We start from the raw sequence: 14940 nt of genomic DNA, 5'->3' as shown, positions 1-14940 counted from the left end.
CAACAGTCAATGTGTCACAAATAGCCCCCTTCCTGCTCCTATTTTGGCTGGTTCCAGGGAGATTTAAATGAGACCCAAAGCTGATTCATTTATTTATGTTTTTCCTCATCCTTATGCTGTTGTACCTTGGAAGTCCAACAGAATCCGTTCCAGAAGTCCATTTGACTTCTGAAACATTTGAAATAAGAAGAGGAGAGTTTGGATTTGATATCCCTTGTTGTTGTTGTTGTTGTTTAGTCGTTTAGTCGTGTTTGACTCTTCGTGACCCCATGGACCATAGCACGCCAGGCACTCCTGTCTTGCACTGCCTCCCGCAGTTTGGTCAAACTCATGTTCGTAGCTTCGAGAACACTGTCCAACCATCTTGTCCTCTGTCGTCCCCTTCTCCTAGTGCCCTCAATCTTTCCCAACATCAGGGTCTTTTCCAAGGATTCTTCTCTTCTCATGAGGTGGCCAAAGTATTGGAGCCTCAGCTTCACGATCTGTCCTTCCAGGGAGCACTCAGGGCTGATTTCCTTCAGAATGGATAGGTTTGATCTTCTTGCAGTCCATGGGACTCTCAAGAGTCTCCTCCAGCACCATAATTCAAAAGCATCAATTCTTCGGCGATCAGCCTTCTTTATGGTCCAGCTCTCACTTCCATACATCACTACTGGGAAAACCATAGCTTTAACTATATGGACCTTTGTAGGCAAGGTCATGTCTCTGCTTTTTAAGATGCTGTCTAGGTTTGTCATTGCTTTTCTCCCAAGAAGCAGGCGTCTTTTAATTTCGTGACTGCTGTCACCATCTGCAGTGATCAAGGAGCCCAAGAAAGTAAAATCTCTCACTGCCTCCATTTCTTCCCCTTCCATTTGCCAGGAGGTGATGGGACCAGTGGCCATGATCTTGGTTTTTTTGATGTTGAGCTTCAGACCATATTTTGCGCTCTCCTCTTTCACCCTCATTAAAAGGTTCTTTAATTCCTCCTCGCTTTCTGCCATCAAGGTTGTGTCATCTGCATATCTGAGGTTGTTGATATTTCTTCCGGCAATCTTAATTCCGGCTTGGGATTCATCTAGTCCAGCCTTTCGCATGATGAATTCTGCATATAACTTAAATAAGCAGGGAGACAATATACAACCTTGTCGTACTCCTTTCCCAATTTTGAACCAATCAGTTGTTCCATATCCAGTTCTAACTGTAGCTTCTTGTCCCACATAGAGATTTCTCAGGAGACAGATGAGGTGATCAGGCACTCCCATTTCTTTAAGAACTTGCCATAGTTTGCTGTGGTCGACACAGTCAAAGGCTTTTGCATAGTCAATGAAGCAGAAGTAGACGTTTTTCTGGAACTCTCTAGTTTTCTCCATAATCCAGCCCATGTTTGCTATTTGGTCTCTGGTTCCTCTGCCCTTTCGAAATCCAGCTTGCACTTCTGGGAGTTCTCAGTCCACATACTGCCTAAGCCTGCCTTGTAGAATTTTAAGCATAACGTTGCTAGCGTGTGAAATGAGCGCAATTGTGCGGTAGTTGGAGCATTCTTTGGCACTGCCCTTCTTTGGAATTGGGATGTAGACTGATCTTCTCCAATCCTCTGGCCATTGCTGAGTTTTCCAAACTTGCTGGCATATTGGGTGTAGCACCTTAACAGCATCATATTTTAAAATTTTAAATAGTTTAGCTGGAATATCATCACTTCCACTGGCCTTGTTATTAGCAGTGCTTTCTAAGGCCCATTTGACTTCACTCTCCAAGATGTCTGGCTCAAGGTCAGCAACCACACTACCTGGTGTGTACGAGACCTCCATATCTTTCTGGTATAATTCCTCTGTGTATTCTTGCCACCTCTTCTTGATGTCTTCTGCTTCTGTTAGGTCCTTAACACTTTTGTCCTTGATTATGGTAATCTTTGTACGAAATGTTCCTTTCATATCTCCAATTTTCTTGAACAGATCTCTGGTTTTCCCCATTCTATTGTTTTCCTCTATTTCTTTGCATTGCTCATTTAAGAAGACCCTCTTGTCTCTCCTTGCTTTTTTTTAGAAATCTTCATTCAGTTTCCTGTATCTTTCCCTATCTCCCTTGCATATTGCTTGCCTCCTCTCCTCCGCTATTTGTAAGGCCTCATTGGACAGCCATTTTGCTTTCTTGCATTTCCTTTTCCTTGGGATGGTTTTCGTTGCTGCCTCCTGTATAATGTTACGAGCCTCCATCCATAGTTCTTCAGGCACTCTGTCCACCAAATCTAAATCCTTAAACCTGTTCCTCACTTTCACTGTGTATTCATAAGGGATTTGATTCAGATTGTATCTTACTGGCCCAGTGGTTTTTCCTACTTTCTTCAGTTTAAGCTGGAATTTTGCTATAAGAAGCTGATGATCTGAGTTACAGTCAGCCCCAGGTCTTGTTTTTGCTGACTGTATAGAGCTTCTCCATCTTTGGCTGCAGAGAATATAATCAATCTGATTTCAATGCTGCCCATTTGGTGATATCCATGTGTAGAGTCGTCTCTTGTGTTGTTGGAAGAGAGTGTTTGTGATGACCAGCTTGTTCTCTTGACAGAACTCTATTAGCCTGTGCCCTGCTTCATTTTGAACTCCAAGGCCAAACTTGCCAGTTGTTCCTTTTGTCTCTTGATTCCCTACTTTAGCATTCAAATCCCCTGTAATGAGAAGAACATCCTTCTTTGGTGTCATTTCTAGAAGGTGTTGTAGGTCTTCATAGAATTGGTCAGTTTCACTTTCTTCAGCACCGGTAGTTGGTGCATAAACTTGGATTACTGTGATGTTAAAAGGTCTGCCTTGGATTCGTATCGAGATCATTCTGTCATTTTTGAGATTGCATCCCATTACAGCTTTTGCCACTCTTTTGTTGACTATGAGGGCCACTCCATTTCTTCTACAGGATTCTTGCCCACAGTAGTAGATATGATAGTCACCCGAACTGAATTCACCCATTCCCTTCCATTTTAGTTCACTGATGCCCAGGATGTCGATATTTATTCTTGTCATCTCATTTTTGACCACATCCAGCTTACCTCCATTCATGCTTCTTACATTCCAGGTTCCTATGCAATATTTTTCTTTACAGCATCGGACTTTCCTTTCGCTTCCAGGCATATCCGCAACTGAGCGTCCTTTCGGCTTTGGCCCAGCCGCTTCATCAGCTCTGAATCTACTTGTACTTGTCCTCCGCTCTTCCTCAGTAGCATGTTGGACGCCTTCCGGCCTGAGGGGCTCATCTTCCAGCGTCATAACTTTTATATGCCTGTTGTCTTTGTCCATGGAGTTTTCTTGGCAGGGATACTGGAGTGGCTTGCCAGTTCCTTCTCCAGGTGGATCACGTTTAGTCAAAACTCTCCACTATGACCTGTCCATCTTGGGTTGCCCTGCACGGCATAGCTCATAGCTTCTCCGAGTTATTCAAGCCCCTTCGCCACGACAAGGCATTGATCCATGAAGGGGGCCCACCTAGTAGCAGAAACAAATTCATGATCCATGAATTGAATGCAAATGTATCTACTGGTAGGAGTAGGGAATGCTTCAGTACATAGTACAGGGTTTCTAAATAAGTTCTTGAGTTTATATATACAAATTACCTCCACTAGAGTCCAGAGTTCTCACAGTTCCATTTTGGACAAAATGGAGGTTTAGAATCGAGCTGCTTGGGGCACACTCCAAAGGACAGATGGGCTAAACTCCTCATTAACAAACAATATTTTGTTGCTTTTTAAAACTCATTTCAATCCCCTATGTTTCTTCCTCCTGTCTCCTCCTTTCCCTGCACTCCCTTAGCAGTCTTCCCAAAGACCACAGAAAAGGGATTGTAGATTGTAGCCCCCACCTTTTACAGGCCCTTTGCTTGCCCATTGAGGCCCTTCCAGATCCTGTCAGAAGGATTAAGCAGAAGGGCCTTGACCTGAAAACTTAGTCGCCCTGCTGTCATTCACTATACTGAGCTATATAAGCTTATTTGTTATGTCATGCATATGGTTTTTACTGCTTAAATAATCTGTGAGAATAATGTTAAATATAAACAGGGCAAACAATAATTGGAAGTGATTCAAGGAGGTGTACTCATGAGCATGAAGATGAACCTCAAATACCTCCAGGAATTTGACTCTGCATTTAAACCCAGGCCTTTTAGTTATGTCAAGTATGAGTTTTGTGGCTCGGTAGAGTCTCGGTAGAAGCATACTGGACATAGGAGGATACTGGACTTCTAATTATCCCTCAAAAAAGAAAATAATAGATTTAAAATATTAATAGTTTTAAGATCCTGGTGGGGTATGGGGAAGTGGAGAAGCTAGAAGTTTTGCCACACATTATGCAGTTTCAAAGGCAAACATCACACTGGGGAAAAGATAAATAAAAAAATTCCTTCAGTAGCACCTTAAAGACCAACTAAGTTTTTATTTTGGTATGAGCTTTCGTGTGCATGCACACTTCTTCAGAAGGGGAAGAAGATAATCACCCCTATCATTATCATAATCACAAGTTCCCATATTTGGACACAATGGGCATTCAGATCCTCTTAGCAAGATCAACAATCAGCATCTTTTAAAATCTACAAAACACTCAGGTTGTTCAGAACTGGATCTAAGCAAATGCAGGCTTCTATCACTCTTTTGAGTGGTCCTCCCCTCCAAAGGACATGCTTCCACCGGATGATTCTTCGCTGATTTTTAGCACAAATATTATTAACATCTCTGTTCCTCATCATTTCTCCCTCACCAATTTATCTTTATCTGCCCATTTTCCCCCTGTAACAATTGGATCTCATTAACAAAGTTTTAATTAACACCCTGCATGTTTCCTTACCATAATTTATATTTCATTCATTTGGAGAAATATTTTGTACCACTCTCCATAGAGGTCATTGCTGTATTGTTTTTCATCGTCACTGCTTTTTATTTTTTCCAGTACAAAATTATGTCAATTTACTTAACCAAGAGTTGTTGATGTTACTTTTCTTTTCTTCACACACCACATTAAATTTATTAATACTTGTTCCTGAAAATGCATATTTGAGGATTCTAAAACGAATGGGAAATGTCTAGTTCTCACTTAACTCTAAGGATAAATTGAGATTATTAAAAGAATATGTTGTTCAGGGCTGCTGATGGACAAGGACCAATATGAAATATAATATCAGGGCACAGGTACACAGCTTCCCCAAGTTGTCAAGCTGTAAATAAGTATAATGATATAATTTACCATCAGCAACATCTAATGCTGAGGTGAAACATGGGGATTTATATATGGAGGAGGAAATTTGTCAACCGGACCATTCTACTGTTGGTGATACTGCTGGTGCTTCTGTGTCATACTGTGTGCAAGACGCATATTAACTGCAGCATATTTGATGATCCTCAACCTATACCTCATAATTTTTACCAACCAGGAGACCTTCTCATCGGTGGAATTGTTTCTCAAGTCCTTTACTTCTATAATAATCTCTCTTTCATTGAACAACCTGGACAGGTCTTGATCAATGAACCTATGTAAGGCATTATTTCTCTCTCTCTCTCTCTCTTTCTCCCTCTTTCATATTTTCAGGCTAAAGTAACTGACAACACACAACTATGCAACATGGGGCTTACATAATTATTTATTTTGGGGAGAGGTGGGGAAAAGATGGCATCCCAGCAATATTTGTTGCATAGAAACCACTAGTGTTGCATAGAAACCACTAGTAAATCCCACTTTACAGGTGGGGGTGCTTATTGCAAGAGAGTTTGCATAGAAAAACTACTTGTTGGGGCCTGAGTGGTTTTCTGCTTGACTCCTACTCCTACATGACTCCTACACTGCTGAATCCTAACCAGGAAAAAGCAGAAGTGGAGCCTCCTGAGAAGGGAGCTATATATCCAAATGTAGAGTATAATGTTTGTGAAGAGATTTAGGACAGACTGAAGAGAGCTCACTGAGAACTTTTTCAGATTAAGACATTTCCTTGGGAGCATACAAACAATCCTCAATATATTAAGTCTCCGCCTCTCATGCTAACCAAGCATTGTATGCAATATTAGTCATCCTCAGAAAGGAGCCATTTAAATCAATGGACACAACTAACTTAGGGCCAATAATTTCAATGGGTATACCCTGAGTAAAGTTTAGTTGCATTTGTGTTTGCAGTAACAATTGAAGCAAGATGCTTAATCTGTGCCCCTCCCAGTAGACCCTGTAACAATTTCACTCTGTTATGGTCTTGAAAGATGAGTGATAAAGAAGAAGACTGCAAATGTGTTTGTTTTTGCATGATGAAACTACTGTAACTCTTTCTGCAGCTCGGTGCCTAAAAACTACCAGCACATCCTGGCCTTAGCATTTGCTGTCAAAGAGATCAATGAGACTCCCACAATTTTATCAAATGTCTCTCTGGGATTCCACATCCTCAATAGCTACTACACTGCAAGAATGACTTATAAGGCCACTCTGAGCCTACTTTCTTCACGACATAGTTTTGCCCCCAACTTCAAGTGTCATAAGCAGAATAATCTGAAAGCTCTCATTGGAGGATGTATTTCTGAAATCTCTGCCAATATAGCCATTGTTTCAGGAAGCCTGAAGATTCCACAGGTAGGCTATGTGAATAGGGATATGAAGATTTCACAATGTTGACATACCATTTAATTTTATTATATTTTATTACCACATCTCTTGTTGCATTTGGGTTAGCAAACTGATTAAATCAGAGCTCAAATATAATATAATCTGATAAATTCACATCTCAGTGGGGAAAAGTACTTACCAAGAGTTCCACATTAAACAAGTTTCAAGGAGAGTGACACAGGGATCTGTTGTGGGCCTGATAAGCTTAAAAATCTCAGTGATGTAGATGGCAGGGGAAAGGGAACACTTATCAAATTTTTAGATGACGGAACACCGGGAAGGGTAGCTGATACCTCAGAAGGCAGGAATGAAATTCAAAATTATCTTAATAGATTAAAATTTAGTAGGATTTAGTAGAATTATAATTTCCAAATCACAAGCAGTGTTGGTTTCACTTTATTTATACTAGTCAGAACACTTGCAATTCTTGGTACAACACTGTAAGAGGGATATGTAGACAAATGGGAACAGATTCAGTAGTGGACTGTGAAAATGATCAGGGAAATGGAACAACATTCTGTGAAAAATGTTGAAGGAATTGGGTATATTTGGCTTGAAGAGAAGAGAGTTGGGTATATTTGGCTTGAAGAGAAGAGAGTTAAAGGGGGGCAATATACCACTCTTCAGATACAGTACTTGAATTGCCAAACCATAGAAGAGGTAAAAACTTTTTTCTACAAATGCAGACGATAAATATAGATTTTGATTCAACATGAGAAACAATATCTAGTAAAATGTCTAGTGAGGATAGTCAACCAATTGACAAGAGGTAGGTGGGCTGCTGCAGAGATTATTCAGGCAGCTCCTGGGGATGGTTTAATTGTGGAAAACTCTGCATAATACAGGGATTTTAATGAGATGTAGGAGCTAGTGCAATTCAATGATTCAATGATATTCAATGATAAAGCACTCTTATAACTTTGAATGTTTTATTTTAGCTCACTTATGGATCATTCTTGCCAGCCCAGGATGAAAAACTGCTATTCTCTTTTTTGTACCAGATGGTCCCAAATGAAGCCCAACAAAACATAGGTGTTGTGCAGTTACTTCAGCATTTCAGGTGGACATGGATTGGACTCTTTGCTGTGGATGATGACAAAGGGGACAGGTTTTTACAGACTATGGTGCCAATCCTTTCCCAGAATAGCATCTGTTACGCCTTTATAGTAAGAATACCAAAATGGAATTATGTGGATGAGCTAGTAGATTTGCTTATACAGCAGTGGAAAAACTATGAAATGGTCATTCAGAGAAAAGCCAATGTTTTTTTTGTATATGGAGAACCTCCATCCTTTCAAATGTTGAGAACATTGCTGTTTCTAGCACCTTTCTTGTCTTTTCCATCTCTGGGTAAAGTGTGGATTATTACATCCCACTGGGATTTTGCATCTATTTCTTTTCAAAAGATTTGGGATATACAGACATTCCATGGCTCCATATCATTGACAGTTCATTCAAATCAGCCATTAGGATTCCAAAGGTTCCTTCAGATGGTAAGACCTGCCTGGGCCAAAGGAGATGGCTTCATTCAGGACTTCTGGGAACAGGCATTCGGCTGCTCATTAAAGGAGAACAAAACCTGCACTGGGGAGGAAAAGCTGGACAGCATTTCAGGGGTTTTGTTTGAAATGAAGATGACTGGCCATAGCTACAATGTCTACAATGCTGTCTATGTTGTGGCACATACTTTGCATGCCATAAATAAATTCAGATCCAAGCATAGAAGATTGGAAGGACAGAAACTGTCATTTCAGAATGTGCAACCATGGCAGGTAATTATAATGCAATGTATTTTTAAAAATAAAATAAAAGACTAGCTTATGATGTAGAAGTAGAACTCTGCACCTACCTAAACTTATCCTACTACATTCTGGGAGTTTGGAAATCAATTTGGATAAGTAGTAGAAGAAGAAGAGTTTGGATTTGATATCCTGCTTTATCACTACCCGAAGGAGTCTCAAAGCGGCTAACATTCTCCTTTCCCTTCCTCCCCACATCAAACACTCTGTGAGGTGAGTGGGGCTGAAAGACTTCAAAGAAGTGTGACTAGCCCAAGGTCACCCAGCAGCTACATGTGGAGGAGCGGAGACACGAACCCGGTTCACCAGATTATGAGTCTACCACTCTTAACCACTACACCACACTGGCTCTAGTTCTAGCCACATTACAAAATGTTGTCTTAATATAATTATTAGTTGTTGCTGCTGTACATAATCAGTGACCCACAATGTGCCATGTGGAGAAATACAATGAAATTTTATATTGATATATGAAGTTACCACATATACTGTTCAAAAAGAATATTCTAGTGGTTCATTAAGACACGTTTTCATGAATCTCAGAGTCTTCTGCCTGTTTGCATTTTCTTCAGCATTTTCTTGCATTTTCTTCAGCTCCATCAGTTTCTTAAAGGTATTTCATTCAATAACAGTGCTGGGGATACTGTAAGCTTCAATAAAAATGGAGAATTGGTTACAGGATTTGATATTACAAACTGGGTAATGTTCCTCAATGGCTCGGTGGTTAGAGTCAAAATTGGAAGGCTGGAACCTCAGGCTCCTCCAGGCAAACAGTTAACCATTAATGATGGCCAAATTGTCTGGCATCAAATATTTAATCAGGTAAGCTATCATTGTGGATCCTTGCCTTAATTATTTGTTAAATCAAAGCAATAAAATGATTAAATCAAAGCAATGAAATGAATAACATGAACATCAGCAATAAAAATGTTTATACAATTTCATATATTAAAAAGATTGTAAAAAAATGTCTAAATAAAGAAAAAAAGACTTTCATGTGTACAAACAATTAGTAACACTTTTGTATGTAAAACCAATGTCAAATTCGACACAAAGAAATATATAGGCTGGGCTAAATATTTCCAAGGCATGTTGAAAAAAGAAGATCTTAAAGAGGCAAAAGAGATTCCAAAGGGTGGGTGCCCAAAGGGGCGTTGTTCCATGGCAGTAATTCTATGGGGGGTTCCCCTGAGCTCAGTTTTGTCATGTATTCTATGCTATTCATGGAAGACCCATCAAATTAATGAGGACTAATAAAATGGAACTTCAACCAGGGAAGATGGAATACAATTTATATGTAGTTTGTCTACCCAGTTCGGAGGGGCTCACACTTTCTTGGACAGGGTTGCACGCCTCCTAGAAGAGCACATTCATAGTTTGGGGGTGTTCTTTGATCCCACCTTTTCACTTCAGGCATAGGTGCAAAGAGTGATGCAGCCCATCTTTTATTACACTAGCTATAACCCTGTTTGTACAGAGATAGCCTTGCAACACATGTTCATGTTCTGTTAACATCCTACTTGTATCACTGCAATGGATTATTTGCTTTTAACGACAGTGTGGAGACTATAGGTGGCCTAAAATAGAGCAACCAAGACTGCTGGTGGGGACTGGCAAATACAGAAATATATAAGTAAAACAAAGAAAACCTTCTGGCAAGCTTTAAATATTCCTGAAGGTTGCATATCAACTTAAGGTAGGGTTACCAGACTCAATAGAGGACAGGACTTCTGTGCCTTTAATTGTCCTTCTCTCTTTTGAGTCCGGAAACTTTAAAGAGAAACCAGCAGACCCTTTGTTTAATTTCCAAGCAAAGGGTCTGCTGGTTTCTCTTTAAGGTTTCTAGACTCAAAAAAGAGCAGGGCAATTAAAGGCACAGAAGTCCTGTCCTCCATTGAGTCTGGCAAACCTAACTTAGGGAGCAATTGCATATAAAAGAAGCTGGCATAAAGCAACTGGTGTATTTTAAACTGTATTTTAAATATCACAGTGTATTGGTGTATTTTAAATATCCCAGATTCAAGTCCTGATTAAAAGCAAGGCTGCTGCTGCTGCTCTGTGCATACCCTCCATCCGATGAAAATAGGGACGTCCCATTCCATAATGATAATTTTACTGTTTATACCCCACACATCTTACTGGGTTGCCCCAGCCACTCTGGGCAGCTTTCAACATATAAATAATAATAATAAAACATTAAACATTAAGAAAACTTCCCTATACAGGATTGCCTTCAGACAGCTTGGGGGTCAGATAACCCCATACCCTCCAACATTTCTCCAATGAAAATAGGGACATCCTAATGAAAAGCAGGACATTCAGGGATCAAATCAGAAACCGGGATGGCTTCTCTAAATCAGGGATGTCCCTGGAAAATAGGGGCACTTGGAGGGTCTGCTCTAAGCCCAGCAAAGTGGAAATAAGACTTAAAATAGTGTTCTGTGCTGATTGCCAGGTCATATAACCAAGATGAATGAATGTAAGATCCAGCCTAAGTTCTGCCTATCTGGTCTCACCCCCACTACACCTCTAAAAAGGCTCCTTTGGAGTGACTTACATATGGATTGGCTGAGTCAGCTTCAGCTCACTGAACCTTGGCTGAGAAAGTTACTTGTATATGTGGCTGAGCAGCAGGGATTGGGGTCATAACACCACCTGAGTCCAAGATCTGATTCTTCCTATGCCCCTCTTCCTGGCAGATCTTGCCTTGGTGCAGGAGAAGTTTCCTAGCATCTCTCTTGTCAAAACATGCTCTCATTTTCTCATGACTAGTCTCTCTTTTATGATTTCATGCAGGTGCAGCCTCTTTCTGTGTGCAATGACAACTGCTATCCTGGCTACAGCAGGGGGGAAAAGGAGGGAGAGAAATTTTGCTGCTATGATTGTGCTCCGTGTCCAGAAGGGATGATCTCTGACAAGAAGGGTAGGGGGCATAATGATGAAGACATAAGATTAATATATATGAAATGTAATGTTTGTATGCATTGAAGTTTAAAACTAGTGTGATGATTTCCATTTTGCAAAGAGAATTTTGCATTAGGCAAGAGCTGTATCTCTAGGCAAATATGGCAAAAAGAGTCCAGAGTTTTCTGTTTGAGTGTTTAAGGCTAATGGGACTTGCAAGTGGTCTACATTCCAACAACTATTGAGATATGGACTTCTGCAGCTTCAGCAAGATGGCAGGGTTATTTTTATTTATCTTATTTAACAAAAATAATTGTTTTAAGACAGGCCTGAACCAAGACTGTAATTTATTTAAATAATCCATGTCATGCAAGTATGCTTGGAGCTGCTTTATGTAAATTCGAACTAAAGTTCTTCAAAAATCAAATGGAAACAGCTTGCAATATAATAATATTCACCACATTTCATATAATAAAATTACTATCTGCATAGAAAGCATAAACTATTATTTAATGAGAGATTTCCTAGTGTGCAGAAAATCACTCAATCATTGCAGCCCACCAGCTCAAGTTAAAAAATGTCAAGAATGCGGAAAAGAGACTCTTTCATTGGATGCTACTAAGGATTCCATTTGATGGATGTTTGTCAATATATTGAAATACTTAAATAGTTCTTCCTCTTTTTCAGATATGGATGATTGTGTGAATTGTCCTGATGATAAGTATGCAAACAAGGACCAAACTCAGTGCCTCCCCAGGGTGCCAAGCTACCTCTCTTACAAAGAAACTTTGGGGTTCATTTTAGCGATCTTTGCCATTTCTTTCTCTTTAATCACTACTTTAGTATTTGGAACTTTTGTGAAGCACAAGAACACTCCCATAGTCAAAGCCAACAACCGGACCCTCACCTACACCCTCCTCATTTCCCTACTCCTTTGCTTCCTCTGCCCCTTCCTCTTCATTGGACAACCTGGAAAGGCGATCTGCCTTTTCCAACAATCAGCCTTTGGCATCATCTTCTCTGTAGCCCTTTCCAGCATTTTGGCCAAAACCATAACAGTGGTTCTAGCATTCATGGCAACGAAACCAGGATCCAGGATGAGAAGATGGGTGGGGAAAGGACTGGCAAATTCTATTGTCCTTTCTTGCTCCTCCATTCAAACAGGCATTTGTACTCTTTGGTTAAGTACTTCCCCTCCGTTCCCAGATACGGACATGCACTCAATAAATGGCAAAATTGTATGGAAATGTAATGAGGGTTCAGTTACCATGTTTTACTGTGTATTGGGCTATATGAGCTCACTCGCCATTGTTAGCTTCTTTGTGGCTTTCCTAGCCAGGAGGTTGCCAGATAGTTTCAATGAAGCAAAGTTCATAACCTTCAGCATGTTGGTCTTTTGCAGTGTTTGGTTATCATTTGTTCCGACTTACCTAAGTACCAAAGGAAAATACATGGTAGCTGTGGAGACCTTCTCCATCTTATGCGCCAGTGCTGGGTTACTGGTTTGTATCTTTGTTCCTAAGTGCTACATCATTATACTGAGGCCAGAGCTGAACAACAGGGAGCAGCTAATAAGAAAAGCAAAATGAAAAATATGTCCACCTCTTCATTGTGCATATATGGAAATACTGGTGCTACAGATCTTGTGAGAATTTGAGTATGTGTACTTGCTTAGGCAAAAATCTCTGTTCTTGTTAGTAGACTTGAACCAGGCACAGCCCACCCTAATAGGTTGCCTTTCTTGATTCTGCTGGCATTGTCTGCTTCCCTATCCTGAAGGTGAGAAATATCTCACCATGTGGATCCGGGATAGGCTTGCATCAATCAATCAGTTCCTCTCAAAATGGCACATGTCCACTGTGTCAGTCCCCTTTCCCTTGCCACTGCTTTTCATTCTGCATGCAGAACTTTTTAATTTGGAAATATTAGAGCAGGAATACTTGTCTATGCAGACATCCCTGCTCAAATCCCTGCTCAGATTACCTATAGTGACCCCATCTTGATTCTGTGCACAAATTATCTACATATGCAGTTCCAGAGAGATTGAAACAGGACCCACAGCTGATTCTTCTTGTATGTTTTTCCTCATCCTTATATAGCTCAATTCATGATGGGAATAAATTGGGAATAAATTATATAGCCCAATTCATGATGGGAATAAATTGGGAATGAAAGGTATCTTAAATCATGATGGCAATGATAGAGGCCAAACCTGCATTCTGTTAAACCAATCATGCATCTAGCCATACAACCATTAAAATGTAAGTTTATCCTACATAAATCCTTGGTTTCACAAACATAAATTACAAACAATAAAGTCACAGTCACAGTAAAGTCATTTACTAAACATTTACTGAATTATTAATTGAAATCAATTAGCTGGATGAGTTACTTTCAAAATGAAAATGGACACCCATATGTCTCTGAGACTGACCCCATTTGTGCAACATATGTGAAACTGATTTGTATTAGTGGAGGCTGGTGGAACCTAGACCTGGTGGGGCACCTAGGAGGTGAAGTGAGGTCAAGTGGGCAGTGCTTAGGAGGCCAAGGAGGTCCCATGGGTGGCATCTAGGTCCCCATTCACCTCCCTTTTGAGTAATTTTGTTGCATACCTACATACAAAATAATAATAATTGGATGCCACCTTTCCACAGTTCGAACCACGCTCAAGGAGGCTTAGAATATGAAAAATGCATAACTACAACACAGCAAAAGCAAAAATAAACATGTTAGCATATGTTGCAATTATATCATCTGCAAATCAAATTGATTCATTTATAATAACAAAGTATTGTGAATTATATAATGGGACGTGATCTGCAGAAAGAGATACACCTACTGCACCATAAAGCTTCAACTTCCCCAGGCTATGACTGAATTAAAATATGGGTTTTCATCTTACGCTCAATAGTGTGGCAAAGTGTGTGTACTGTTACTCTGGAGAGTGCTTTGTCAATCATTGTATAGGAGGGTCCATCTGCTTCTCAGGGGTAGCATGGGAAGAGGAACATCTTTCTTGGTTTTGATGTTGGTGGTGGTGGTCATACTGACTGTAGTTAGAGTACCTAGGCCACTCTGGGCTCTGTGACAGTCAAGCTTCATTAGTATACAGCAGTGCCTGTTCTTAGTGAAATCCTGAGAGACTATCGCTAATTCTCTTCTGTATCAAATATGGGTGATAAAGATAAAGATAAGGTGTGGCTGAATTTAACTCTTGCTCTGGACAGAAGCAGCCTGGGCTTACTTTCTATTTTATTCCCCAAAGAAAAATAATAGTAGTGTGTTTTAAAGGCAGGGGTAATCCTAGCAATTTTGTCATGCCATCATCCAACTGCAAAGGACAAGTAGGGAAGTGATAGTTACCCCTATCATTGTGGAAATTACTGTTTTCCATCCTCTTTCATGGACACCTGGAGCCCATTAACATGATCAACAGGGGTGTGTGTGCGTGATTATAAAAGCTTCATCCAAACTGGATCTAGCAGTAGACTGAGCTCTGTCACTCTTTTCTTTGAACATTCCCAGTTTATATATTAGGATATGCTTCCACCTCCTGAATCCATCATATTTTTTCATTCCTTTTATATTTCTATAGGATATGGAAGATTATGCCCTTGTTTAGTTAGTTTGACAACCAT

At 40.1% G+C, this 14940-nt stretch overlaps 1 protein-coding gene across 1 annotated transcript; it reads left to right on the top strand.

Annotated features, from left to right (window-relative positions):
- Positions 1 to 5228: 5228 nt before the first annotated feature.
- LOC118077510 (vomeronasal type-2 receptor 26-like) lies at positions 5229 to 12888 on the top strand. Its single transcript, XM_088654667.1, has 6 exons — positions 5229 to 5485; positions 6272 to 6563; positions 7535 to 8368; positions 8990 to 9217; positions 11192 to 11318; positions 11987 to 12888. Exons 1-6 carry the CDS (start codon positions 5229 to 5231, stop codon positions 12886 to 12888), a joined length of 2640 nt encoding a protein of 879 aa, XP_088510793.1.
- The last annotated feature ends 2052 nt before the right edge of the window (positions 12889 to 14940 follow it).

The sequence above is a fragment of the Zootoca vivipara genome, chromosome 12 (assembly GCF_965207765.1).
Source record: "Zootoca vivipara chromosome 12, rZooViv2.hap1.1, whole genome shotgun sequence".
Taxonomy (NCBI): domain Eukaryota; kingdom Metazoa; phylum Chordata; class Lepidosauria; order Squamata; family Lacertidae; genus Zootoca; species Zootoca vivipara.
The sequence above is the reverse complement of the archived record's forward strand: the minus strand, read 5'-3'. Positions and strand labels throughout refer to the sequence as shown.